General features: G+C 46.5%; 1 protein-coding gene across 2 annotated transcripts in view; it reads right to left on the bottom strand.

Annotated features, from left to right (window-relative positions):
• PDE2A (phosphodiesterase 2A) overlaps positions 1-24,221 on the bottom strand; it is a 187,037-nt gene that overhangs the window by 111,856 nt on the left and 50,960 nt on the right. Inside the window, exon 2 of one of the 2 annotated variants that reach the window (XM_001369136.4) lies at positions 14,498-14,585. In XM_001369136.4, the coding sequence (XP_001369173.1) occupies positions 14,498-14,585 (88 nt within the window). Of the gene's footprint in view, positions 1-14,497; positions 14,747-24,221 lie in introns of those variants that run through there. The other variant, XM_056795024.1, reaches the window with a different exon arrangement.

Here is a 24,221-nt window from a genome sequence, read left to right as displayed (position 1 = left end):
CCTAGCTCAAACTCTAGGAGAATCCCTGATTTGAGGGAAGAGACAAGGCCTTGGCCTGGCCCAGACTCTTGATGCCTTAATAATGATCATGATGATGAAAATGGTAATGATGATGATGAAATAATAATAACCAGAAACTAGGGATGCTTAGGCTGCTGAAGAAAATACTTGGGGAAGCATGACTGCTGTCTTCAAGTATCTGAAGGAAAAAATAAGCATTTGTTAAGAGCCAGCTATAGGCCAGGCACTGTCCTAAGCACACTACAAATTTTATTTCATTTGATCCTCACAATAACCCTGGGAGGTGAGTACCATTATTATTCTCATTTTATATTTGAGGAAACTAAAGCAGATAGAGGTTAAGGGACTTGCCCAGGGTCATCCAGCTAGGAAGTATCTGAGGCTCGAATTTGGACTCATGTCTTCCTAACTCCAGGCCCAGAATTCTATCCACTGTACTACCTAGCTAAGAAATACAAAGCTCTTCCTGGGGCTATGGGAATCATGGCATTTTCCTGAGGGGGGAGGGGGGATCTGGTCAGAGGTGAGCTGTTGGAAGGTGGCCCTAGACCCACATGCTAGAGGGATGGAGGGAAGGGACTAGAGGAAGAAAGGTGAGTTTGGAGCCTACGGTAATAGACTGTAGTGGAGGGAATGAGGAAAGCTTCGCCCTAGGTTCCAACAAGCCTACAGGGATGGAGTGAAGACAGTCACAGGAGAGTGAGAAGGGAGACCTCCAAAAGCCCAGACTGGAATGGAGAGAAGAGAGCAGATATAAGAGAAGAACGGAAACCTCCAGAGATACAGAAGAGGATGAAGAAGAGAAGAGATGACAGGACAGGACAGGACAGGACAGGACAGGACAGGACAGGACAGGACAGGACAGGACAGGACAGGACAGGAGAAGAAAGGAGAGGAGAGGAAAGGAGAGGAGTGGGCAGAGCCATAAAAGAGGGAGAAAGGGAACCTTCAAAGGTACAGGCTTAGCACAACAGTTGATGATAGAGATGAAGACAACAGGAGAAACAATCTGTTCTAGGAAGAGAGCATGGCTTTACATGGTCTAGAAGAAGACAGGGCACAGAAATGAGAGGAAAATAGGAGAAAGTATCACAGAGAATGAAAAGAAAGAATATAAAATATCAGAGCTGGAAAAGTCCTTAGACCACAGAGTCTTAGAGCTAGGAAGCCCTTAGAACAAAGAATAGAGAATTTCAGAACTGGAAGGGCTCTTAGAATACGGAACATTAGATCTGAAAGAACCCTTGGAAGATAGAGCATTAGAGCTGGAAAGGACTTTAGAACATAAAATGTCAGATCTGGAAAGGCACATCATAGAACATTAAAGGTAGAAGCCCCTAAGTGCTACTGCCTTCATTCTACTGAAAAATAAAATATGGCCCACACTGGAGAAGGAATTTCCCAATGAGTCAGTGAACAAATTGGGAACTGTTTTAGGCAGGTTGTGTCAGTATGCAATTCAGAACAGAAACCCACTCCCTCAGCTGCCAACATAGCATGGGTAACGTTTTGAGCAGGGGGAAGTAAGGGGGAAGGTATAATCCTGAGCAAATCTGAGCCCCAGACTTTGGGTTCATCCCTCAATGGTCTGCCACTTCTTACCTCAAACCCTAACTCCATCAAGCATTGGTATTAGGGGACTAGTGAAACCCCTCAAACTTCAGGCTCCCTGAAAGCAGGGCCCAAGTCTCCCTCATCCTGCCTAGAAACTCAAACACTGGGGATATTCTGAGCCTGGCTAGGCTCCAGGGGGGAGGGGGAGATAGGATCTGTTCTGCCTCCCGCCACCTAGCTTCGTCAGCTGTCGGCCCCCGTGCCAGGCTGGCTCGGGCGCAGGGGGTTGATTCGATTTGGCAGCTTTGAGCTGAAGCATGTGGTGATGGGGGGGGGGGCTGGGAGAGAAAGTAAGCACCCGTCATTGCTCAGAAATAAACAGCCTCGGGGCTCTCAAGCTGGGGCTGGGCTCCCAGCTGTGCCCATCCTCAGAGCCAGGATCACTCTTTCCTCTCCCCTGGGCCCTATGTCTGAGGGGAAGAAGATATTAGAGGCCATGCATTTGTATGTGTCTGTGTATGGGAATGCCTTTGTGTTCCTGTGATGCTTCCCAGGTCTGTTGGGTCCAACAGTGTACAACGATTCATCCACCTTCTGTACGAGTCTCCCTGAAGATGACTCTGATTGGGTCCTTCCTGTGGCCATCCCCGTCCCACACTCCCCCATCACCATTACCACCACTACCATCAACATTACCCACACAGCACTGACTCCACCTCCATGAGGCTCTATCTCAGGGGTCCCCAAACTTTTTACACAGGGGGCCAGTTCACTGTCCCTCAGACCATTGGAGGGCCAGACCTAACCCTAACCCTAACCCTAATCCTAACCCTGAATTTGTGCAGTATACACAGTGCAGAATCCCCTTCCCCAGATCGATGCTCACCATGCTGATGATTCCATTGTGCAACCACATAATCCTTTGCACAGTGCCTCATTCTCAGAACAAGGTGCCACGCAAAGGATGATGTCACCGGAAGTAGTGCTGTACATGGGCGACGTCACGCTTTGTGGCGCTACCACATACAGAGCTCCTCTCACTGACCACCAGTGAAAGAGGTGCCCCTTCCAGAAGTGTGGTGGGGGCCGGATACATGGCCTCAGGGGGCCACATGTGGCCTGCTGTCCATAGTTTGGGGACCCCTGCTCTATCTCCTCCTAGTACTACATCTCATGAAGGTGACTATCCTAGAAGTTTCTCTAGTTATGAGAGTCTCTTGGGTTCTCAAGCATGACTACATTTCTGGCTATGACTCTCTACAAGGGAGTCATCCTAACTGTAGATATAGCTGTGGGTGAGCTTGTTTCCAGGGGTTTTCCCTATATGACTGTATGCCTAAGTAGGGCTGAAGTTTAGTTGAGTATGGCTTTATGTCTGGGTGCAACTGTCTTGTGGAGACCTCCCTGAGTATGGCTGTATCTTTGGAGGTGGTTGACTCAGGAGGTCTGGGTATGGCTGTATCTTTGGGGGTGATTAGCTCTAGGGGGTCTTTCAGGACCTGGCAGTATCTCTGGATTTGGTTAGCTCCACAATGATCTCGTAAGTGTTACCAGATCGCCAAGTGTGCCTGGTTGCAGGGAGTGGTCTCCCTTTTATATGATTCTTCCCAGAGGTTTCCCTAGAGACCCCAAGGCTCCTTGAGTGTGCCCTGAGTCTCACCACCCCCAGCCCTGCCCCATGGGGCCATGTATTTATGAGCCACTGCCTGTTCCTGTCCTCTGTGTGATGACCAATCTCAACTCAGCTATGTCCGGCTGTTGAGGAAATGACGAGAACACAGAGACAAAGAGTCTGTCTCCCTCACCCTCAATGCCCGGGGCTTCCTCCCCATTCCTGGTCTCCTGCCCTGCCTCCTCCCAAGACATATCCACCCAAAAGGCAGCAGCATCACTCCCTCAGGCAGAGAGCAGATGCCTTAATAATGCCACCACCAAAGCTCCAGTGGGAACTCTGAAGATCTTAGCACCTGATGGAGCACATATCATTCTAGTGTGTGGGAGGAACACCTTACCCTGGAAGTAAAGTCCCTCCACAAGCCCACTTGTCTCCTTCTGCAACCTAATCTCCTCCTACTCCCCAATAAGCTGGATTGAGATCCTCACTTACACCCCCCACCACCACCAAATTCACATACCACTCTCCTTCCTGGACTGGTCTCCAGCTCTTTGTTCATACCCTGGCAGTAACATGGTAAAGTACAAAAAGTACTTTGGACTCAGAGAACCTGGGTTCAAATCCTGCCTCCAATGCATATTACCTACTTGATTATGAGCAAGTCACAAAGTATTCCTCAGCCTCAGTTTCCTTATTTGTAAAACAAGGTAGCTGGACTAGACAGCCTCTATAGTCTTAGCTTTCCATCTGTTCTGATCCTGGAATGACTTCCCACTTCTCTCTCCCACTACAGATCTTCTCCATTCATTAAAAGAATAGTTCAAGGGCCACTTCCTCCAAGAAGTCCATCCAGATATCTCCTTCATTTCTCCAGTAAGTTTCCACAGTCTAACAAGTATAGAGGCTCTTGGAGCTAGAAGGAAATGTAAAGGTCACTAGTCAAATCGAATTTGACAAATGGAAAAACTGAAGACTAGAAAGGGCAAAGGATTTGCCTAAGTTTACAAAAACAAGTCAAAGATGGAACTGGGGCTAGAACAGAGTTCCTGACTCCTGATCCTGGAGTCTTTCTGATATATTAAATATATGAGACTTATTACCCTAGTGAAAAATGAACTCATAAACCAATAGCCTCAGAGATCATTGAGTTCAATTTCCCTTATTTTATAGGCGAGGAAACTGAGGCTAGGAGAGATTAAATGACTTATACAAGGTCATATCGCTAGTAAGTAGCAATCAATCCATAAACATTGATTAAGCACCCTAAGGTGTGCCAGGCACTGTGCTAAGTGTCAGGGATACAAAAGAGTCCGGTTCACAAGGAGATTATTGTCTATCTAATGGGGGAGATAACATGTGTTGCATATATTTGTCTGAATGTATACAAACAAGCTCCATGCAAGATAAATAGGAAATAGTTAACAGAGGTTAGGAACCACCAAGATTACTTCCCCTTTACGCTGTACAGTTCATGAATGTTCAGAACTGATGGCTGGTGCAGTAGAAAGAATGCTGGGCCTGGAGTCTGGAAGACATCTCCCTGAGTTCAAACCTGGTCTCAGATACTTACCAGCTGGGTGACCTTGGACAAGTCACTTTCTCATCTATAAAATGAACTGAAGAAGGAAATGATAAACCAGTATCTTTGCCAAAGAAACTCCCAATGGGTCGCAAAGAGTTGGACACCACTAAAACTACTGAACTGGGTACTTCACAAATAGTTCATTTGACCTTCATAACAACTTCGGGAGGTAAATGCTATTATTATCTCCATTTTACAGATGAGGAAACAGGAATGGTTAAGTGACATGCTCAGAGTCACAAAGCTTGTAAAAATCTGGGGCAGGATTTGAACTCAAGGCTTCTTGACTTGAAGTGTGGCCCTCTATCTCTTTAGACATCTGGACATGCTCTTAATTCTGACCCCTTATCGCCTCTCCCTTTCACGACTGTATTAGACTCTTTGCTTCCAGACTTGAACATCTTCCCAAGCTGCCTTCTAAGTCACAAGTCAAACAACCATGATGTTCCCCTGCGCAGAACCCTTCAAGAGCTCCCTATAGTCTGGAATAAAATAAAAAGACCTGAGCTCATCACTCAAGAATTTCTGCTTTCTTTCTCCCACTTTCCTTTCAAGTCTTATTTCACTTTGCTTCCCTTCATGCTAGTCAAACAGGACCATCTCTTGCTCCCTGATCTGATCCTATATTCTCCCAATCTCGTACATTTGTGGCTGTAATATGCCCAATTCTCTGCCTTCCTTCAAGACCTGGCATAGATGCCTCCTCCTCCATGAAGCCTCCAAGATATAAATGACTTCTTCTTCCTTCCTTCCTCTCATATCAGTACTCCAACTCAGATTTCCTAACTCCAAGCCTAAGCCTTAAGGATACTGTATCACCATCACTCTGTCAGCCAGCAAAGTTTCATAGACATAGTAAAGATTTAATAAATATTTGCTGAACTCAAATGAAAATCACCTCTCTCCAGACCTTAGTTTTTCTACTTCTAAAATGGAAATAGCTTCTACCTGCTCTGCCTGTCTTCCAGGGGGACTAGGGTGGGGGTAGGGAGGAGAAATTCAACAAATATTTAGTAAACACTAACTGTGTATAGAGCATTCTGCTCAATTCTAAGGACTTTTTAATTTTCTGTTTCTTTAAAAACTTATGATGCCAGACCTGGAGTTGGGAGATCCTAGGTTCAAATCTGGCCTCAAATATTTCCTAGCTGTATGACCCTGGGCAAGTCACTTAACCCCAATTACTTCTCTTCTGCTTTGTAACTGATACTTAATATTGATTCTGAGACAGAAAATAAGGGTTTAAAAAAACAATCACAGCCTCCTGCCATCAAGGAGCTTATTGTCAAATAAGAAAGATATGCCTATACACATGTATAGCTACAGTCATACACTATGTGAGTCACAGGGTTAGAATAACTCCCATTTTCCTGGTGTTTTGAGTTTTATAAAGTCCTTTCTTTACAATCCTGTGAGGTAATTAATGGAAAAATTATTAACCCCTTTTTTAGAGAGAAAGAAACTAAGCATCAGAGAGCTATAATGACTTGCCCAGGGTCACAAATCTGGTAAATATCAGAATTACAGATCTCTTGACTCTAAAGTTGGAGCAGCTCCCACTCTTCCACATTAGCCACAAGAATGCTCAAAAATGAGAAGGAATGTGGCCCTAGCCCTCAGGGAGCCTTGAGGGAAAGTGACTTGCTCAGGATGACACCTTGAATCAGGGACAGAAACAAGGAAGAGAGGAAGGAGGAGCTGGTTTGATCCTGTCTAGAGAAGCCAAGAGGGCTGGTCCATCCTCAGCCTATATACACGCTCTCCAGTGGCCCTTGGAGAACTTGGCATGCAGCCCTCCCATTCTTCAGCCCTGTTGATGGCCTTGTTTGGCTGTTGCCTCCTCTTCTTCGCCTGCCCAAGCAGCCAAATAGGGGAGAGGAAGTTCCTGGGGTCAGTCTTGGGCCACTGTGTGTAAAGGGCTGTCTCCCTCCCTTTTGCAAGACAAGGGGTCCCCCGAGATCAGGGCTATGGAGCCCTTCTCAGTGACAGTACTCTCTGAGAACAGAGATGGGGGCCTCATCACCCCTATCAGACTGAGGACATCCTCAGGAAAGAAACAATCTCCCCAATCAATCCCAGGCCTTCCTAGGGTAGAGGCCAGGTGTGGTCCCCCAGATTGGGGTACGATATGACTTCTTCCTCCCCTTCAGGCTCCTGAGGACCAAAGCTGCTTCTACTTCCTCAGACACCTCACTTCCTAAGCAAGGGGCTCTCTGGGGGCTACCTAGAGACAAGATCCTAAGCCCCCTGGGCCCCACTCCTCAGAAAAAGCTCCTTCCTGTCTCTCCCCACGCTGCCCCCCATCCCTGTGCCGTCTGGCATCTCTAACGATCTGTCTCCATTGCTGCTTGTTACTTTTTTTAATAACTAAAAATTGACGTTAACAGAGCCCGTGGCTTCGGCTGCCTCTAGGCAGTCATGTTTAGAACCACGGGATATTAGAATCTTAGGGCACGAGAGCAGAATGGGGCTGAGCAGACCATCAGCCAAACCCCTTTTTTTCAGAAAGGGAGAAACCAAGGCCCTGAGTGGGGAAAAGAGACTTGTCCACAGTCACATAGCAGCAGAGACCGAGACCAGAACTCCAGCCCAAAGGTTTCACCCCTGAGAGCCTCTGCTCTGGAGATGGGTTTCTTTACATGCTGGAACAGCAATAGGGGCATGGTGGAGAGGGAAGGGCAGAAAGGGAACTTGTGGCATTGAAAAGCTGGAAGCTGCCCTACAGACAGAGACATTGACACAAGCAGAGGTAGATATGGGCTGATCAAAGAGACACAGCCACAGACAGAAGGCAAAAGGCTGCAGCCATGGATGGACAGACAGACAGGCAGGCAGACAGACAGACAGACAGCAGGCAGGACAAACGTAAAGAGACAGAGACAGAGAAACAAGAATGGGCGGACCAAAAGGCTGAGAGAGAAATAAAGAGCCCAATGGACAGACAGAAGAATCAAGAGAGGCAAGAAAACAGAAAAAGACAGCAAAAAAGGAGATAAGTAGACTGAGAGACAGAAGAGACCAATGAATAGACTGGCAGAGAGATAGATGAAAAGGGATGTGCAGAGAGGAACAGATAGACAGGGACAAGGAGATACAGACAGCCACAGAAATAGAGAAAGAAGTAGATAGAAAGAGAAAAGCAGGGCTGAGGGGAGTAAATGGAGAGAGAGAGAGTAGGAGAAGAGAAATAGAGAAATAAAGAGAAGCAGTTACAGAGACAGATAAAGAAACAGATAAGAAGACAAGTAGATCCATAAAGAGAGACAAGGAAAAAGAAAGGCAAAGACAACTCTTTCTTTAAAAGGGATCTGTATGGAATTCAGTAAGGATCTAGATAGAAGCCTGGAGCTCAAGCCAAGAGGCAGAGGAGGTAGGATGAGGGGCACCTAGGATAAGGGGGACCCTGGAAGAGATCAGAGGCACTGACACTAGCTAAGAGAGAAAGCTGGCAGGACTGAAAGGGCCAGCATAGAGCAGGTCCCCAGCTGTGGCCAGGGAGCTGTTTCCTGCCCGTGAGTCCTGAGCCAGAGGGTCATTAATAATCCTTTCCACACCACAGGCGGCTGGGATCTGAGCCAAGGAGGCAATGTTGTACAAAAGGGAGCAACTGGGGCTGCCAGGCCTGAGACCTAGATTCAAATTCTGGACCCATCTCGGGCTCACTGGGTTATATGTGCCTAGGGCTGACTTTTTCCTTTCTCTGAACCTCCACATCATTGCTATGATTCAGTCGTTTCAGCCAAGTCTTACTCTTCATGACCCCATTTAGGGTTCTCTTACCAAAGATACCAAAATGGTTTGTTATTTTCTTTTCCAGCTCATTTTACAGATGAAGAAACTGAGGCAAATGGGCTAAGTGACTTTCCCAGGGTCACACACCTCGTAAGTGTCTAAAGGTCCAATTTGAACTGGGGAAGAAGAGTTTTCCTGACTGCAGGTCCAGCACTCTATCCACTGCACCACTTAGCTGCCCAGGACCTCCACATTACCATCACTCAAGTAGAGGTGACCATCCCTTGTCCAGGCACCCTACAAGCCAAACAGTAGAATTTCAGGAGAGAATGGATAAGAAAGTCTTTTGGACAGTGGTCCTATAGAGCTATGGCCCCGGGGCCAAGTCATCGAGTGCTTATTAATCCTTTACTGTATGAATCAGTCAGGGAGGTACTCCTCAGCCACCTGTTTGGGTGCAGGTACATGCTTTGGTACATTGGTCCTTCCATAGCTTCTGTCCCTTCTTCTACCTTCCTCTAGCCCCTCTCCGCCTTCAGGAACCCAGTCAACATTCTCTGACTTCAGGAAGCCTTCCTAGATTGCCCTTCTCTACCCCCACACAAAACAACACAGCTTGACTCCAATCATTCCTCTCTAAACATTTTAGGACTCCATATCAAAAGGCCTTCCTGGTTTGGGGCATTCTGTGGCTTTAGTTCCTAGAATTCTGACCTGCCTTTCCAATGACCAGACCTTTCTTTCATATTACCTCATGAATCGGCCAAGCCCAAGGATGAATCCACAGGAACAGGGATAGAGAGGAAAGGAAGGAATAAACATTTACATAGCACCTACTCTGTGCCAGATACTAAGTACTTTACAAATATTAATCATTTCATTTCATCCTCCCAACAATTCTGGAAGATAGGTGCTATTGTTACCCCCATTTTATAGTTGAGGTTAAGTGACTTGCAACTAGTATCTAAGGTTGGATTTGAACTCAGATCCTTCTGACTCCAGACCAGCAAATTATCTACTGAGTCACCAGCTGCCTCTACAGGTTCTAGACCTATAATTTCATTAGTATAGGCAACTCTCAGGCGAGGGTATACTGTCCACCAATGTAGGTCAACACATTCTCAATGTAGTTTTAGAGAGCTATCAGAGCATTGAGAGATTCTAGGACTTGTCCAGGGTCAGATAGCTTATACGTGTAAGGGACAGGCCTTGAACTCAGGTCTTCCTGGCTTCAGGACTAGCTCTCTATCCACTACGCCATGTTCCCTCTAGGAACTGAGGAAAGGGCTCAGTAAATTATTATCAACTTTACTTAATATCCTACCTTTAATAACAAGGCACTTAATTGCCTCCCAACCTGTTAAGGAAGTTTTAGGCCAGATAGACAGCAGGCTTAGTTAGAGAGAGCTCAGGGAGATGAGAAAGTGGGAAACAATGGGAGGAGGGGGAAGAATGGCAAGAGAGTAATGGAAAAAGGAGAGGATAGAGAGAGGGAGACAAAAGGAGAGGAAAGGAAGAAGGCAGATAGGAAAAGACATGGAAACAAGAAGAGAGCAGGGCAGAAGGAAGGTGGACAGATGGGAGAAAAGAAGCTTTAAACAAAGGGAAAGAGCCTTACCCAGAGAGGAAGAGAGATGCCTGGCACACAGCAGGCACTTAATAAATGCTTACTGGCTTGACCTGAGGAAGAGGACAGAAGAGAGCCAGCAGAAACAGAAATGGGCAGATCAAAAATGACTATTCTGCTTAGCCTGATACACTGCATTATTCTGGGGTGATGCTGAGCAGGAAAAGGGAAGGAGACACAGGGCAACATCTAAGCTCCCCCTAACGCAGATCTCCATTACAGGATACTTTTCTCCTCCTGCTCTCTTTCTTTCCCTTCATCTCTTCTCTCCCTGTCACCTCTTCTCTCTCCATTCTTCCTCCTCCCCCATCCCCAAAAGTGAAAAGGCTTTTCCTCTGTGTCCTTTCCTTTCCTCCTCTCTCATTTCTTCCTCTCTTCTTTCCCCTCTCCCCTCTTCCTCATCTGCTCCTTCCCCTTCATCTCTTTATATTTTTCCTTTCCCCATCTTCTCTCTTTCCCTCTTCCTTCCTCACCCCTCCTCTCCTCAACTCCTCCTGCCACCAGGTCTCCTTTCAATAAACTCCAGTGGCTTCATATCACCTCCAGAATCAAATATAAAATCTTCTCTTTGATGTTCAAAGTCCTTCATACCTTTGACCCCTTCTATCTTCCGAGCTTATTACACCTTACTCTCTCTCCCCACTTCCCTGCCCCTCTGAGACATTGACAATTGCCTCCTTGCCATTCTTCTAACAAGACACTCCATCTTCTGACTCCCTGCATTTTAACTGGCTGTCCTTCATGCCTGGAATTTAGTCCTTGATCAATCTCCTGGCTTTCCTGGGTTTCTTCAAATATCAACTTAAATCACACTTTCTACAAGAAGTCTTTTCCAGTCTTCCCTATCTTAGTGCCTTCCCTCTACAATTACTCCCAATTTATCCTGTACATATATTATTTGCACATAGCTCTTTACATGTTATTTCCCTCATTATAATGTGAGATACTTAAGAATAGGGATTGTTGGGACAGCTAAGTGGCTCAGTAGCTCAGTGGATAGAGAGCCAGGCCTGGAGACAGGAGGTCCTGGATTCAAATCTGACCTCAGACACCTAGCAGTGTGACCCTGGGCAAGTCACTTAATCCTCATTGTCTAGACCTTACTACTCTTCTACCTTGGAACCAATACACAGTATTGATTCTAAGACAGATGGTAAGGGTTTTTAAAGAGAGAGAGAAAGGATTGGGGTTTTTTTATATTTATAACACCAGGGCTTAGCACAGTTCCTGGAACATAATAGGTAATCAAAAATGCTTTGTAGGTTTACTGGTTCCCTCTCATCTCATCCTTCCCTTTTCCCCTCCTTTTCTGGGCTCCCACTTTCTCCCTCCTCCTCCTTCCTTTTTCTTCTGGGTTCTCACATCCCCCTTTTTCCATCTTACATTTCCTCTCCTACTTGTCCCTTCTGTCACTCCTTTCTTCATACTCTCTTCCCTATCCCATTCCTTCCTTTATATGTATGTTCCTCCACCTCCTCCTCTTCTCCCTCCTTTTCATTTCCTTCTTCCTCCTTCATTTTTCTTCTCCATTTCCTCAACCTTCTCCAATCTTACTTATCCCATTTGATCAATCCCTCCCCGGCTTTTACACTGCTGTCACCACCACCCTCCTCCGTTCCTTCCTAGCATCTCAGATCTAAAAAGGGGAAAACAACAGCACTCTCTTCTCAAAGCTGAAGGGAAGGAAACTGGATCCTCCTTCCTCCCGGCCCTACCCCCAGTTCTCTCTGAGGAGTTCCCAAAGGAAAAAGGAAAGAAGTATGAGAGAAGGGAGAGACAGAGAAAAGGATAAAGCTAGAAAATTTAGAAGTGCAAAAAAGAGATAAAGAAAAGGGTGCTGTGGAAAGATCATTGGTTTGGACCAAGAAAGACCTGGTTTCCAATCCACACTCTGCCACTAACTTCCAGTGTGACATTTCCTCCTCTGAATGTTAGTTTCCTCATCTGAAGAGGGGATAATCTCTGGATTTCCTATCTGAGGGAAGTGTTTGGTGAGCAGTCTAGAAATGGGAGCTCTTGACTAGAGATGATGCATCCTTCATTCCTCTCAGGTCTGGGAATGGGGGACATTAGTCTCCAAGGATGAGACTCATTAATTGGGAAAGAATAGGCCCTAGTGTTTAGGAAATGGTTTTTCCCTAACTCCTAGGTGCTGCCTTGGCATAGACCCCAGGTAGGGGCACTGAAGCCACAGACCAAAGAGGGATAGCAGCGCAGATAAAGTCACAGCATATGATGAATGAAGTTTTCTCCCCTCAAAGTCCTAGAAGGACAACTTCTCCCTCCCCGTGTCATCTTTCATTTCTCCTTGCCCTCATATGTTTTCATACATGCTACTCCCACATGCATACTTATGTCAACACACACCTCACATAAATGACACAAGCTACTGATCTACCCCACTCACACCCCCTAGAGCCAGAAGCATTCATTGAACCTGTAATTCCCAACATACCCACTTTGGGGACAGAGTGTCCAACTAATAACATGAACACAAAACATGTAACTGACTGAATATATAGGCATATGAGCATAAAGACCTTCAACATGTGAGGAATATATACACAATACAAACTACTCAGACAGATACACAGGACTCCCCCCCAAGTCCTCCTCCCCAACAACATATAAAATTAATAACACAAACACAAAATGCACAACTATATATAGTTATATATCCAGACTTACAAACTGAACTACACCACCACCAAAACCTAACACTAATTGCCACCACCTCATTTCTCTCCTTCTCTGTCTGTATGTGTGTCTCTGTCTCTATCTTTGTGTCTGCCTCGGTCTCTCTTTCTGACTCTTGCTCTTTCTGTCTCTGTGTGTCTCTGTCTCTGTCTTTCTCTTTTTTTGTGTCAGTCTCTCTGTCTCTTTCTGACTCTCTTGCTGTCTCTTTCTGTCTTTCCTGTCTCTCTGTCTTTATCTCTCTGTCTGCCTGCCTGTCTTTTTCTACCACACCCCCTTCCCAGACTTTAAGCCCCTCAGAGTGGACATTGTCACACACACATATACAAACCATGTTCCATGTTCCCTCCAGGGCATTCATAGATTATAGGACCATGGATCTAAATCTGGAAAGAGCCTTAAAGGATATAGAGCCCAGCCCCTATATTTTATAAATGGGGATACTGAGGTACAAAAAGGGGATTTTCCCAGAATCACATAACTAGTAAGGATCTATGGGTAGGCTCTGAACCAAGATTCTCCAAGTCCAGTAAGCTTTCTACCATACCATTCTGCCTCTCAAATCTATGCCCAGGTGTACCCCAAACCCTACTTATCCCTAAAGGAAACTTCCCAGGGACAAAAAACACAGTATAAACCAAAAAACACACACAAAGACACACCCAATACGAGACCAATACGAGGCCACAGGTCCTGGTGGGATACCCACCTCCCCAGTACTGGAGGGGTTCTACCCCACATCTGCACAACACAATACAAATACAACTGAAGATTTGTACACATCACTCCATACGCAACACAAAGTATAAAAACAAAGACACAGTAACCACCACCACTCAATACCCCAGACCTCCCACAACAGCCCATATTCACATCTGGAGACACTCCTTCAGGTGAAAGGACCAGTTTCAGAAGGTATTATTCATCATCTCCAGGACTGAATGGAAATGAATCCTCCCCATTCCCAAGTCCTGAGTGGGTCAGTCTGATTCTCCCCAATATCCCCTCAGTAAAGAAAGGATTAGGGCAAGGACCAAACAGAGCCATGGCCACTAGGAGAGAGATGGAAAGAGGCTGGAGTGAAGGGGGCAGGGAAATGGGAAGATGAAGGAGGGGGAGAGGGAGGGAGCGAGACAGAGACACACAGAGAGAGAGAGGGAGAAGAGGGAGGGGGAAGAAGGGAGAGAGAGGGAGAGAACAGATGGAAGAAAGACGGAAGGAAAGAAGAGAGGCAAAAAGAGAAGAGGGAAAGATAGGGAGCGAGACTGGTTTAAAGCAAAAAGGCAAGACGCATTGAGATCCAAGGATTATGGGGCTTTGGAATCAAGAATAAGAGATTTGGAGATGGAGAGGAAGTAAGGACTTCAGGATAGGAAGAGTAGAAGCACTGGGATAAACCGGTGATGGGGGTTTTAAGATCATGATGCTTTGAGATATAGATTTTAGAGGCTCTAGGACAGGGTTAGGCGCTTTGGGATGAAGAAATTGAGCACTTTAGGGTCAGGGGTTTAGTCACTTGGAAATCTGGCTTTGGGCGCTTTGGGACAGGGAGCTAGGGTGCTTGGAGAGATTCAGCGCTTAGGCGCTTGAGTCTCAAGTCCTGCAGAGTCCAGGAGTGCCTCCCCCACCCACTACGGCCGTGCACCCCCACCCCGGCCCGCGCCTTCCTTACCTGCAGGGTGTCGGCGCAAGGCTGCTGCCGCTGCTGTTGCGGTGGTGGCGGTTCCTCGTCCGGCTTCAGGAAGACCTGCTGGCCCCGCCTGAGGAATTGGACAACGGCGATGAGGATGTGTTGCAGCACTAGGACCATGCTTGCAACCGCCCACCTGCCCGCGAGCCAGCCTGGCCAGCGCTCCGCTCCCTCCGCTGGCCAAGATCTCCCCAGCCCACCAGCTGCGCTCCTCCCTCTGGGCCCGCCCCGGACTCCGCCTTCCCAAGGCTGGCCCCGCCCCTCCCCGCCTCCCCAAACCCTCCCTCCCCCAACCTCCGGGTGCTAGGCGGCTGCCTGGTTCGCACCCACACGGGGAAAGTGTATCCCCCTCCCGAGTGGTTTCTGGTCCCCCATTCCAGATGCGCTCGCACTCTCTGACAGGATTGTGTACCCCCTCAGCCCGGGCCCGCGCCCTCCCGGGGGAGTTCCATTTCACCCCTGCCTCCCTCACCCCACCACGTCTCCCCGAGTTTCGCGCAGCGCAGCGTTCCGAACGTGGCCCGAGACTACGGGTGCGGTCCGAGGGCCGGATAGGCCCGGGACAGGCCGCGTGCAGCCTCACGGTAGCCACACCAGTCTGGGGATGGATGGTGGAAATCTGAGACATCTGCCCCCTGGCCGGAGTCCACCCCAGCACTAGTCCTCGGGCCAAGCCCTGGGCAGTAGGGAAGAAAAAGCTCAAGTGAAATAATGCTATACCATTAAGCACCTAGTGTGCGCAGGGGCTCTCGGTGTCTTGGGCTGGAGCAGATACAAAGTTTAGATAAGAAGTCTCCCAGCCCCAGCCCTGTTCTGGTACCACTCACAGAGGCCGTCTAAAAAGGAGCTCTCTATGCTTGTCAGGCCTTGCCCTTTGGGAACACTGGAAAGCAGGCCCAAGGAGGTCTAGTAAGTTCCCCAAGGTCATACATCATGAGAATCCGACCCATGGAGACCGCAGATACAGGGACTCCTGGCTTTTCACCCTCACGGTAGGATCAGGGTTCTGTTAGAGCTACCTAGAACCCAGCAAATCAATTATTAAATTTTCAGTATAAGCAAAATCAGCAAAGGCCTCAAACCAGGCTTGATTTATAGTTTTGGTGATTGTCTAGACTTAAAAAGTGTTGGAGAAAATGTTTATAATGTTGATAAACTTAAAAGTGTGCCAAGCACCTTTCCCTGGAGAACAGGTTGTTAAGTATTTACCAGACACCCAAGGGTCTTAGCCATGTTCTTTGTACAGAGGGGAAAACTTGGACTCAAGGTGGGGAAGGAACATTGCCACACAGAGGGGCTTTAGGTAAATACGAACTAAAACTATGGAAACCTGGCTTCCAGTCCTGAGTTCTCTCTCTTACACCATTTAATTTTGAAGGAAGGGTATTGGTTAGAGGGAAAAGGTGAGAGGCACAGATTCTAAGACACATAAAAAAAGTTAAGGCAATTAGAAGAGAAAGGGAGAGAGCTTACAAATTCAACAAGAAATAGAAGATGAGGGCTTCCTCTAACTGAGTTTCATCTCCCATAATTCGCCTCTGCCCCCTGCTGTCTCTGTAGAATCACACATCCAGGTTGCATTTGTGGCCAGGGAGAAGAAAAGATACTTGGAAGGGCCCCAAGTCTGCCCAAACCCTAAGGGGTCATTAGGTCCAGATGCCTCTACTCCATCTCTGAAGGAAGAATTCTTGGATCATGTCTCTCCCAATGTCTCCCAAGACTTGATTCAGTGAAAGTGGGGCTACCAAGCCTTTGCCGCTAGGCAGAAGCTCATCAGGCTCCAAGCACAGGTAGATGAACCAACAGGCTTTCATCTGACATCAGCCCTTCCAGCAAGGTTACTTAACCCAGTTTTTTATGGATTCAGGGCTCCACTCAACCCTTATATCTATATCATAGTGTTCTTTCCCCTAACTTGCTCTTCTCACAGAAAACAATTGTTAAATGTTTGCATTGTATCTTGTCTCTCTTACTAGGATTTTTTTGAGAATAGCAATCATTTTAAACATAAATCCCATAGTTCTTAGTGTGTGCCACATATTTCATGAGCATTTCATTAATTTGCTAGAATGATTAACAAAATAAGGAGGCCAAATCTGCTAAGATCTAACAAGGACAAATGTAAAGTCTTAACATTTACATGTAAAAAAAATTACCTTTGAAAGTATAGCATATGTGAACAGTACTTTTCTATGAAAAAGATACAGAGGTTTTAGTGGACCAATTATTCAGTATGATTCCGCAGCCCGAAAAACAAACAAATGCAATCTTAGCACAAGTATTCAGTGTCAAGAATGAATCCAATAAGATTTGATAGCTCCACTGTCCTCCACATGTCCTCTACATCTGGAGTATTGTGTCCAACTCAGGGAAAGAACTAGAGGGGAAGACAAATTTCTATTGTACTTATTATGCATCAGGTACTGTGCTAAGCACTTTATAAATACTAATCTCCTTTTATCTTCACAATATCCTTCAAGTTAAGTGCTGTCATCCCCATTTTAACAAATGGGGAAACTGAGGCAGAATGTTGGTTTGTTTTTTTATTTTGTTCTAATGTCTTGCTCAAGGTCACATAAACAGCAAAGATCTGGAGGCTGGATATAAACTCTGGTCTTCCTGACTTAAGGTCCAGGGCTCTATCCTCTATGCCATCTCATGTGCCATCTAGCTGCCTCAGCTGGAGGCTGTTTTTTGGATGTTTAATCTGCAGAAAACAAGAGAGGGGAAGAGAAGTAGAGTGATCAATATCCCCATGAATTTAAAGGGATGTCACACAGAGGAGGGATTAGACTAGTTCTGCATGGCCCCAGAGTGCAGAATTAGGAGCCATGAATAGGGTGAAAGATGGAGAGGCAGATTTAGATTCAATACAAGTGAAAGCTTCCTCTCAATCAGAGCTGTCTCAAAGTAGACTGGACTGCCTCAGGCGTCAGTGAGTGAGTCTTGACTCAGGGGGTCTTTAAGCACAGTCAGAAGAGCATTTGTTGGGAATAGTGTTGAAGAATAGGCTCAAGTTCAGGTCCTTTCCTGCTCTGAGCTCCTGCAACTAATCCTCCTTCCCGCCCATCCCCTTGCTCTATGTGCTCGAAAATATGCCCTAGTTTCCTGCTCTGCTGCTTATGTACTTCAGAAATTGAATTCTACCTTATTCCTTCCCCCAAATCCTTCCAGGGATACAAGTCCTTCCTCTGATCTCTAGACCCTTCTACACACTACCAAACCTTCCTGAGTGTCTACCTTTCAGGATCCCACTTGAACTAGAAGCAGCATGAAGAACACAGTGGTAATAATAATGGAGCCAGGAGAGCTGAATTGGAATTCTGTCTCAAATACTTACTAACTCTGGAACCATGAGCAAGGCACTCCACTCCCCCAGAGCTTCAGTGTCCTCATCTATAAAGTGGGAATAATAATACTTGTACTACTCATCTCATAGGGCCATTAAGAGGACAGCATTCAAAAACTTTAAAAGGTTATAGAAATGTGAGTTTTTAATCAACTATTAAATGTGAATCATGGTAAGTAACATCTTATACTCTCTAGATCTCAGTTTCCTTTTTTTGTAAAGTGGGGATAAAAATGCTTACATCTACCTTAGAGTACACTGTGTTCCATTACCCTGCCAGGACTTCCACCATCTGCCAACAGAATCCATTAATTCCATGCTTCCACCCACCTGTCAAGACATCCCCACAATGCCCTTGTTTGCTCTGCTGTTACTCTGTTGGTCTTGCCCATCAGCAAGGACTTCAGATAACCCAGCTGTTCTGCTCCATCTCCTACTGGAATACAGTCTCTCATCCCCACAACTAAAACCTACCTGATGCCAACTGCTCACCTGCCAGGACTTCAGACTGATATGCAGCCACTAGCTGCATAAGTAGCCTCTACTTCTCTTTCCCAACCCCAATCTCAAGCACCTCTAATGCTGACCATAACAGTTAGAACAGCAGAGCTGGAAGGGATCTTAGACATCATCTAACCGAATCTCCTCACTCTAAAATCATTCACTCTAAAATAAGAAAAGGCCTTAAGAGTTCATCTAAGCCAGAGTTGATTACCTTGGGGATACAAAGAGCCACCAAAAGGTCTATGGATTGATTTCAGGGAGATCTATAAACTTGAATTGGAAAAAAAATACATCTTTATTTTCATTAACTTCTAACTGAAATTTGGCAGTTCCTTCAGTTATGAATTAAAAAAAAAAATCTTTTTGAGTAGAGTTCACCAAGACTGCCAAAGGATTCTATGACACACACAAAATGGTTAAGAACCATGGATCTAAAACCAAATACCTTATTTCACAAAGAAAGAAACTGAGGCACAGAGAATAGAAAAAAAACATTCTCTGGATCTCATAGTGAGGACCAAAGCTTAGGTTTCTAACCTCCAACTACAGAGTGGTTTCCACCACTTTCCCCCCACTCCTACCCCCACCCTAGGATAGGTAAAGTTTAGAGTCAGAAAGGGAAAGTGACTGCCAAGTCCAAGGTCCTATCGTAAACCAATCAGTGGCAGAGCCAAGACTTCTTCAAACTCATTATAGAATTAGATTAAGCTCTTGAGCTAGAAAGGATAGCAATCATCTAGTCCAAACTCCCATTTTGTGAAGAAGGAAAACTGAGGCTCTGGTCAATTAAGTGATGCCCTTAGGTAGTAAGTGGCAGATGGGATCTGAGCAGAGGTCCTCTGACTCTTTATCTAGGGCTCATTAGGGCCCTTGTCTCCCTAATGCCTGCCAAAAGGGTACCTTTCTGTTACATCAGAATTTGCCCATCTCTGAGTTCCATCCCCCTAGAGGGACCACCTACATGTCTCTCGAACATGCCTTGATCACTTGCCTTATCCTTCCCTGTGCTTTGGTCTCCTAATCCAGCTCTTCTCTGATTGTCCCCACCCACAGCCAGCTGGGCCCCACTGATGTCAGACCACCCCTTCAAGTGTGTCTGACACCCAGGGCTGGCCCTCAGGGATGACTCAAAGCTAACAGGCTGGTTGGACTCCTGAGGCTGGATTTATAGAGACTGAGTCATCAGGAGAGGGCACTGCGGGCTGGGGGCTGGACTATCTGAGCAAGACTTGGGTGTGATTCCCAGACCTGTGCTCGGGGACCTGTGCTTTCCCTGTCTATGACATGCAAAGAAGCCACCTGTTCTCCCAGGATCCAGAAAGGTAGGTCCCAGATGGGAGACTCGCCTTTGGGGCAATGAAAACCAGTGGAAGAAGCCTGGCAAGAGCTCCCAAAATGATGGCAATAGCGTAAATGAAAAGAACATTAAAGCCAAGCCAAACACCATGTTCAGTAATTGTCCTGGCCACTCCTGGCCCAGGCGAGAGATGAGGAAAAACACCCCTCTTCTGTCTTTGCAGAGGCAGGGACTGCTGGGAGGGGGATTTTACAGACTCGGTTGGTCGGAGGTGTTTGACACATACCCAGAGCAAAAGGTATCAATACCATCTTAATTTGAAAAATAAAAATAAAGGATGCCTATGCAGCCACGAGGCCTCGTGAGGGAAAGAAACCGAGACTAACTCCACTGAGCATACAAGAACATGTTCTCTTAGGGAAGAGACTGAAGAGATCCAGGGAGAGGGATTGCCAAGGGCTGGAGATGCCACCTCCTCTGCCAATAAACCCTGGGGTCAGTCTGACCTGAAGAATAAAGGAATGCCTTCAGTCTACACTAGATATTGAGACCAATGGGGATAGTGTCCTCAGCACTGTGGGAGCAAATGGAACGCAGAGACAGCCCCTGCCTTTGGGGGTAACTATGTGGTCCTGACGTTGGAGTCAGGAAAAGCTGAGCTCAAATCCAGACTCAAATCAGCCTTCCTAGCTGTGTGATCCTGGGCAAGTAAGTCACTTATCCTCTGTCTGCCTCAGTTATGTGGAAAATGGGGATGATGACAGCACCTAATTCCCAGAGTTGTAGTAAGAATTAAATTAGATAATATTTGTGGAGTGCTTACATAGTGCCTAAAACACAAGTAGGTGCTTAATAAATGCCTGTTTCCTTCCTTCCCTGCATCCTCTATTGGGAAAGGACATCCTAAGGCAAGTCTCTTCCCCTCTCTAGGTCTTAACTTTCTCAGGGCTGAGCTAAGGTTCAACATTTTGTTCTAAGGTTCTGTAGTCTAAGATCCCTCCCAGCACCAATATTTTATATTCTAAGGACCCCCCTCCACCCCCCAGCTCTGACATTCTTTGTTTAAAGATACTGCAAATGCAGAGAGAGGCAGGTGGGGAATAGTGGGGGTGGTTACTGAGCTGGAAGCCAAGTCCCTGCTATGCCCTGAGGCCTGTCCAGACTTGATAGAGCCTGGGGGGAGGAATTGCTCACCAGCCAGCCTTCCCAAGCCTTCCCAGCCTATTCCTGTCATTTCAAGGAAGTCTGAGTCAGTTATTCCAGGTCCCCTGGAATTGGGGGCAAATTGGGGAGGTGCTTGACTCAGCAAAGTATAGGATGAAGCACCAGACCAAAGGAAGATGGGTTTCCTAGGAGCCTTATTCTGAAGGGAACACCAGCCCCCTGCCCTCCCAGAGCCCTTATCTGGTGAAGGAGACATGGCCCCTGGGCTGGAGGAGAACCCAATCTGAGGGGGTGAGGGCCCCTGAGCTGGGGGAGGCCCCAGCCTGGGCAGAGTGCCTTTTCTTAGAAGAAAGGTTCATTGAGCTACTGACCCTCCTTTGCAAAAAAAAAAAAAACAAAAAGCAGTTGCAATAATGAGGGTGGCCAGAGCCAGGTCGGGTTCATCAGAGAAGCCCTTGTGTAGAAAATGAAGGTCAGGCACTATTTGGGCAGAGAGGATATTAGAATCTTTCCATAGGACTCCCAACCACTTCCTATAATGTGTTGTCTAATATTCTGCCTTTACTCTAATCCAGCTGGGTTCCTTCTCACTCCGTGCTCCTCCATGCCAGGTTCATGGACCATAGTACACATTTCTAAAGCCCCATACAGTTTGGAGGGCTCTTTCCTCACCATAATCCTATGAGTACTCAGAAGAGGTTCCGTGCCTTATCCAAGGTCACCTAGCTAGCTAGCTTCTGGGAGCCAGAGTAAGGATTTGCAGAGATCTTCCAGCTCCAAGACTAAGCACCCTTTCCATTATGACCTGCCTATAGTCAGGCATCTCCTCTGTTGCCAAGCTGGTCTCTGATCTTCATCATCCTTCAGGGCCCCCGATTGAGTCCTGTCTCCTCCAGAAAGCCTTCTCTGATCACTTCCCCCTTCCTCAACCCACATGGACCTCTACCCCTCCCTGGAACTCCTACAACCTTGACATAGCAAACCGCTCAATTGAATTTCTCTGATCCTGTCCTCTGATCCCTTCTGATGTCTCTCCTGTCCCTTGACACCCAGGCTGGGTCTCCTCCTGTCCCAATCCTAGGCCAGAGGCTGAAAGAGCTCCTTTATTTTACAGCGGAGGCAGCTGAGGTCCAGGTAAAGAAGGGACATGCCCAGGATCACAAATTGAGGCACTGGCAGAGCCAGCATTAAACCCCAGGTTTCTTCCTCTTCCTCCTCCTTCTTTCACATGGTGGCCAAGCTGGGCCCACAGTAAAGACTTAATAAACACTTGTTGAAGGATTGATTTAAGTGGTTCAGAGGCAGAGGCAGCCCCTGCAGGGCTTGAAAATACAGAATTCCATCTCTAAGGCGCTGTCTCCATGGCAGCCAGGTGCTGCAAGTCCAGCGTCCTAGCAACAGGAGGAGGATGGGGGAATGTAGTCAGGGACTCTGAGAGCTTCTTGGGCAGGGCCAGGGTCAGGGCCAACAGACCAGAGAGGGGATGAAGGGGAAGGCTGAGACCAGCCTAGAGAGCTCTAGTCATGCCCCCCTGGTTGGCCATCAGCAGCTGGCCAGCTGTTCTGGTAGTCTAGGGGGAAACAGAGATAGGTCCTGGGGGAAATGCAGATTGAGAGACAAAGACCCAGACAGAAAGACAAAGAAGGATACAATGACAAAGAAAAAGACTGCTACTAAATGACCAAAAGAGATAAGAGAGAGGGATACTGAGAGAAGAGGGAGTTACTTAGGAAAGAGACTGAGGCCAAAGGAAAAGTCAGAGAGAGACAGAGACAATGAGAGACCACCAGAAACTGAACGAGCTAGGAACAGAGATTGAGAAGCAGAGAATCAAGGAGAGATGGATGGAAACCAAGAGGCAGACGCAAAAAGACAAAGCAGAACATAGAGACACAATGGGATAGAGACCAGAAGGAACAGAAAGCCACAGAGAGATGGTGAGACACAGAATGTCAAAGACAGAGACTGAGGAAGACATAAGACAAAGAGATCCAGAGAATGACAAGCTAAGGGCTGAGACCCAAAGGGATACTCAGGAAGGCTGGTGAGTGGCAGCTGGAAATGGATAGCTGTGACAGCAGCACAGCAGGGCCAGAGGGACAGCAATAAGGAGGCAACTAATATAAGGACAGATGATGGGGTGATAGAGACATAAGGAAGGAGGAAGGCAAGCTCCGAGAGGCTGATGACAGGCAAAGAACAATGAGAGAGATGGTGGCGATTTCTCTGGGGCAGCTTAGGTTTCAGGTTTAAGTCAGAGCCTGGAAGTAAAAGGACTGGGTCCTAGTCCAGAATTCTGTGTGACTCTGGGTCTCACTCTGATGCCTCAGTCTTTCCATCTATGGCATGGGGAAGATTCAGTCCTGGCCCATTATAACTTCCCAACAAGAGATCTTAGAGAATCAGAGCTGGAAGCAATCTTAGAACATAGAACACCGGATGTACGAGCTGAAAGAGACCAGAGAAATCATCTAGGCCCACACTTTCATTTTGCAGACAAGGAAATAGATTCAAAGAGAAGTGACTTAGAATCCAGAAACGCCTCGGAAGGTCTGGAAGCTGCTTCGCAAATTGGATGGGAAGTCTATACAGTATCAAGGGTCACAGTGGAACAGTGGAAAGAGGGGAGTTGGCACAAAGGCAGATCCTAACTTTTTGGAAAGGAAACCTCTCTAAAAATGAGTGTTTCCAGGGGCAGCTGGGTAGCTCAGTGGATTGAGAGTCAGGCCTAGAGATGGGAGGTTCTAGGTTCAAATCTGGCCTCAGACACTTCCCAGCCGTGTGACCCTGGACAAGTCACTTAACCCCCATTGCCTAGCCTTTACCACTCTTCTGCCTTGGAAACAATACACTGTATTGACTCCAAGATGGAAGGTAAAGGTTTAAAAAAAATGAGTGTTTCCTCATCTACAAAATGGAAATAATAATAGGCCCTATGTCAATTAGAGATGGCTAATTGGGCAATGGATAGAGTACTGGTATCAGGAAGACTTGAGTTCAAATACAGTCTCACACATTACTAGCTGTGGGATCCTAGACAAGTCACAAAACCTCTGCCTCAGTTGCTGCAACTGTCAAATGGGAATAATAACAGGTCCTACTTCTCAGAGTTATTATTATGATCAAATGAGATATTCATAAAGTGCTTTAACATAGTGCCTGGCATATAATAGATGCTTAAGAAACATTTGTTCACCTCCCTCCTCACAGGATTGTTGTAAAGACTGAATGAGATAATATATGTAAAACACTTTGCAAATCTTGAAGAACTATATAAATGCTATGATTATGAGTAATCACAATAAACACTGCATAAATGTTGTTGTTATTATTACTAATGTGGATATCATCCCAAAGAGTCTTACAAAGGGATAGGTTCCTTGTTATTGATG

This window comes from Monodelphis domestica, chromosome 4 (genome assembly GCF_027887165.1).
Source record: "Monodelphis domestica isolate mMonDom1 chromosome 4, mMonDom1.pri, whole genome shotgun sequence".
NCBI classification, from domain to species: domain Eukaryota; kingdom Metazoa; phylum Chordata; class Mammalia; order Didelphimorphia; family Didelphidae; genus Monodelphis; species Monodelphis domestica.
Note: the sequence above shows the minus strand (reverse complement) of the source record. Positions and strands in the feature narration are given on the sequence as shown.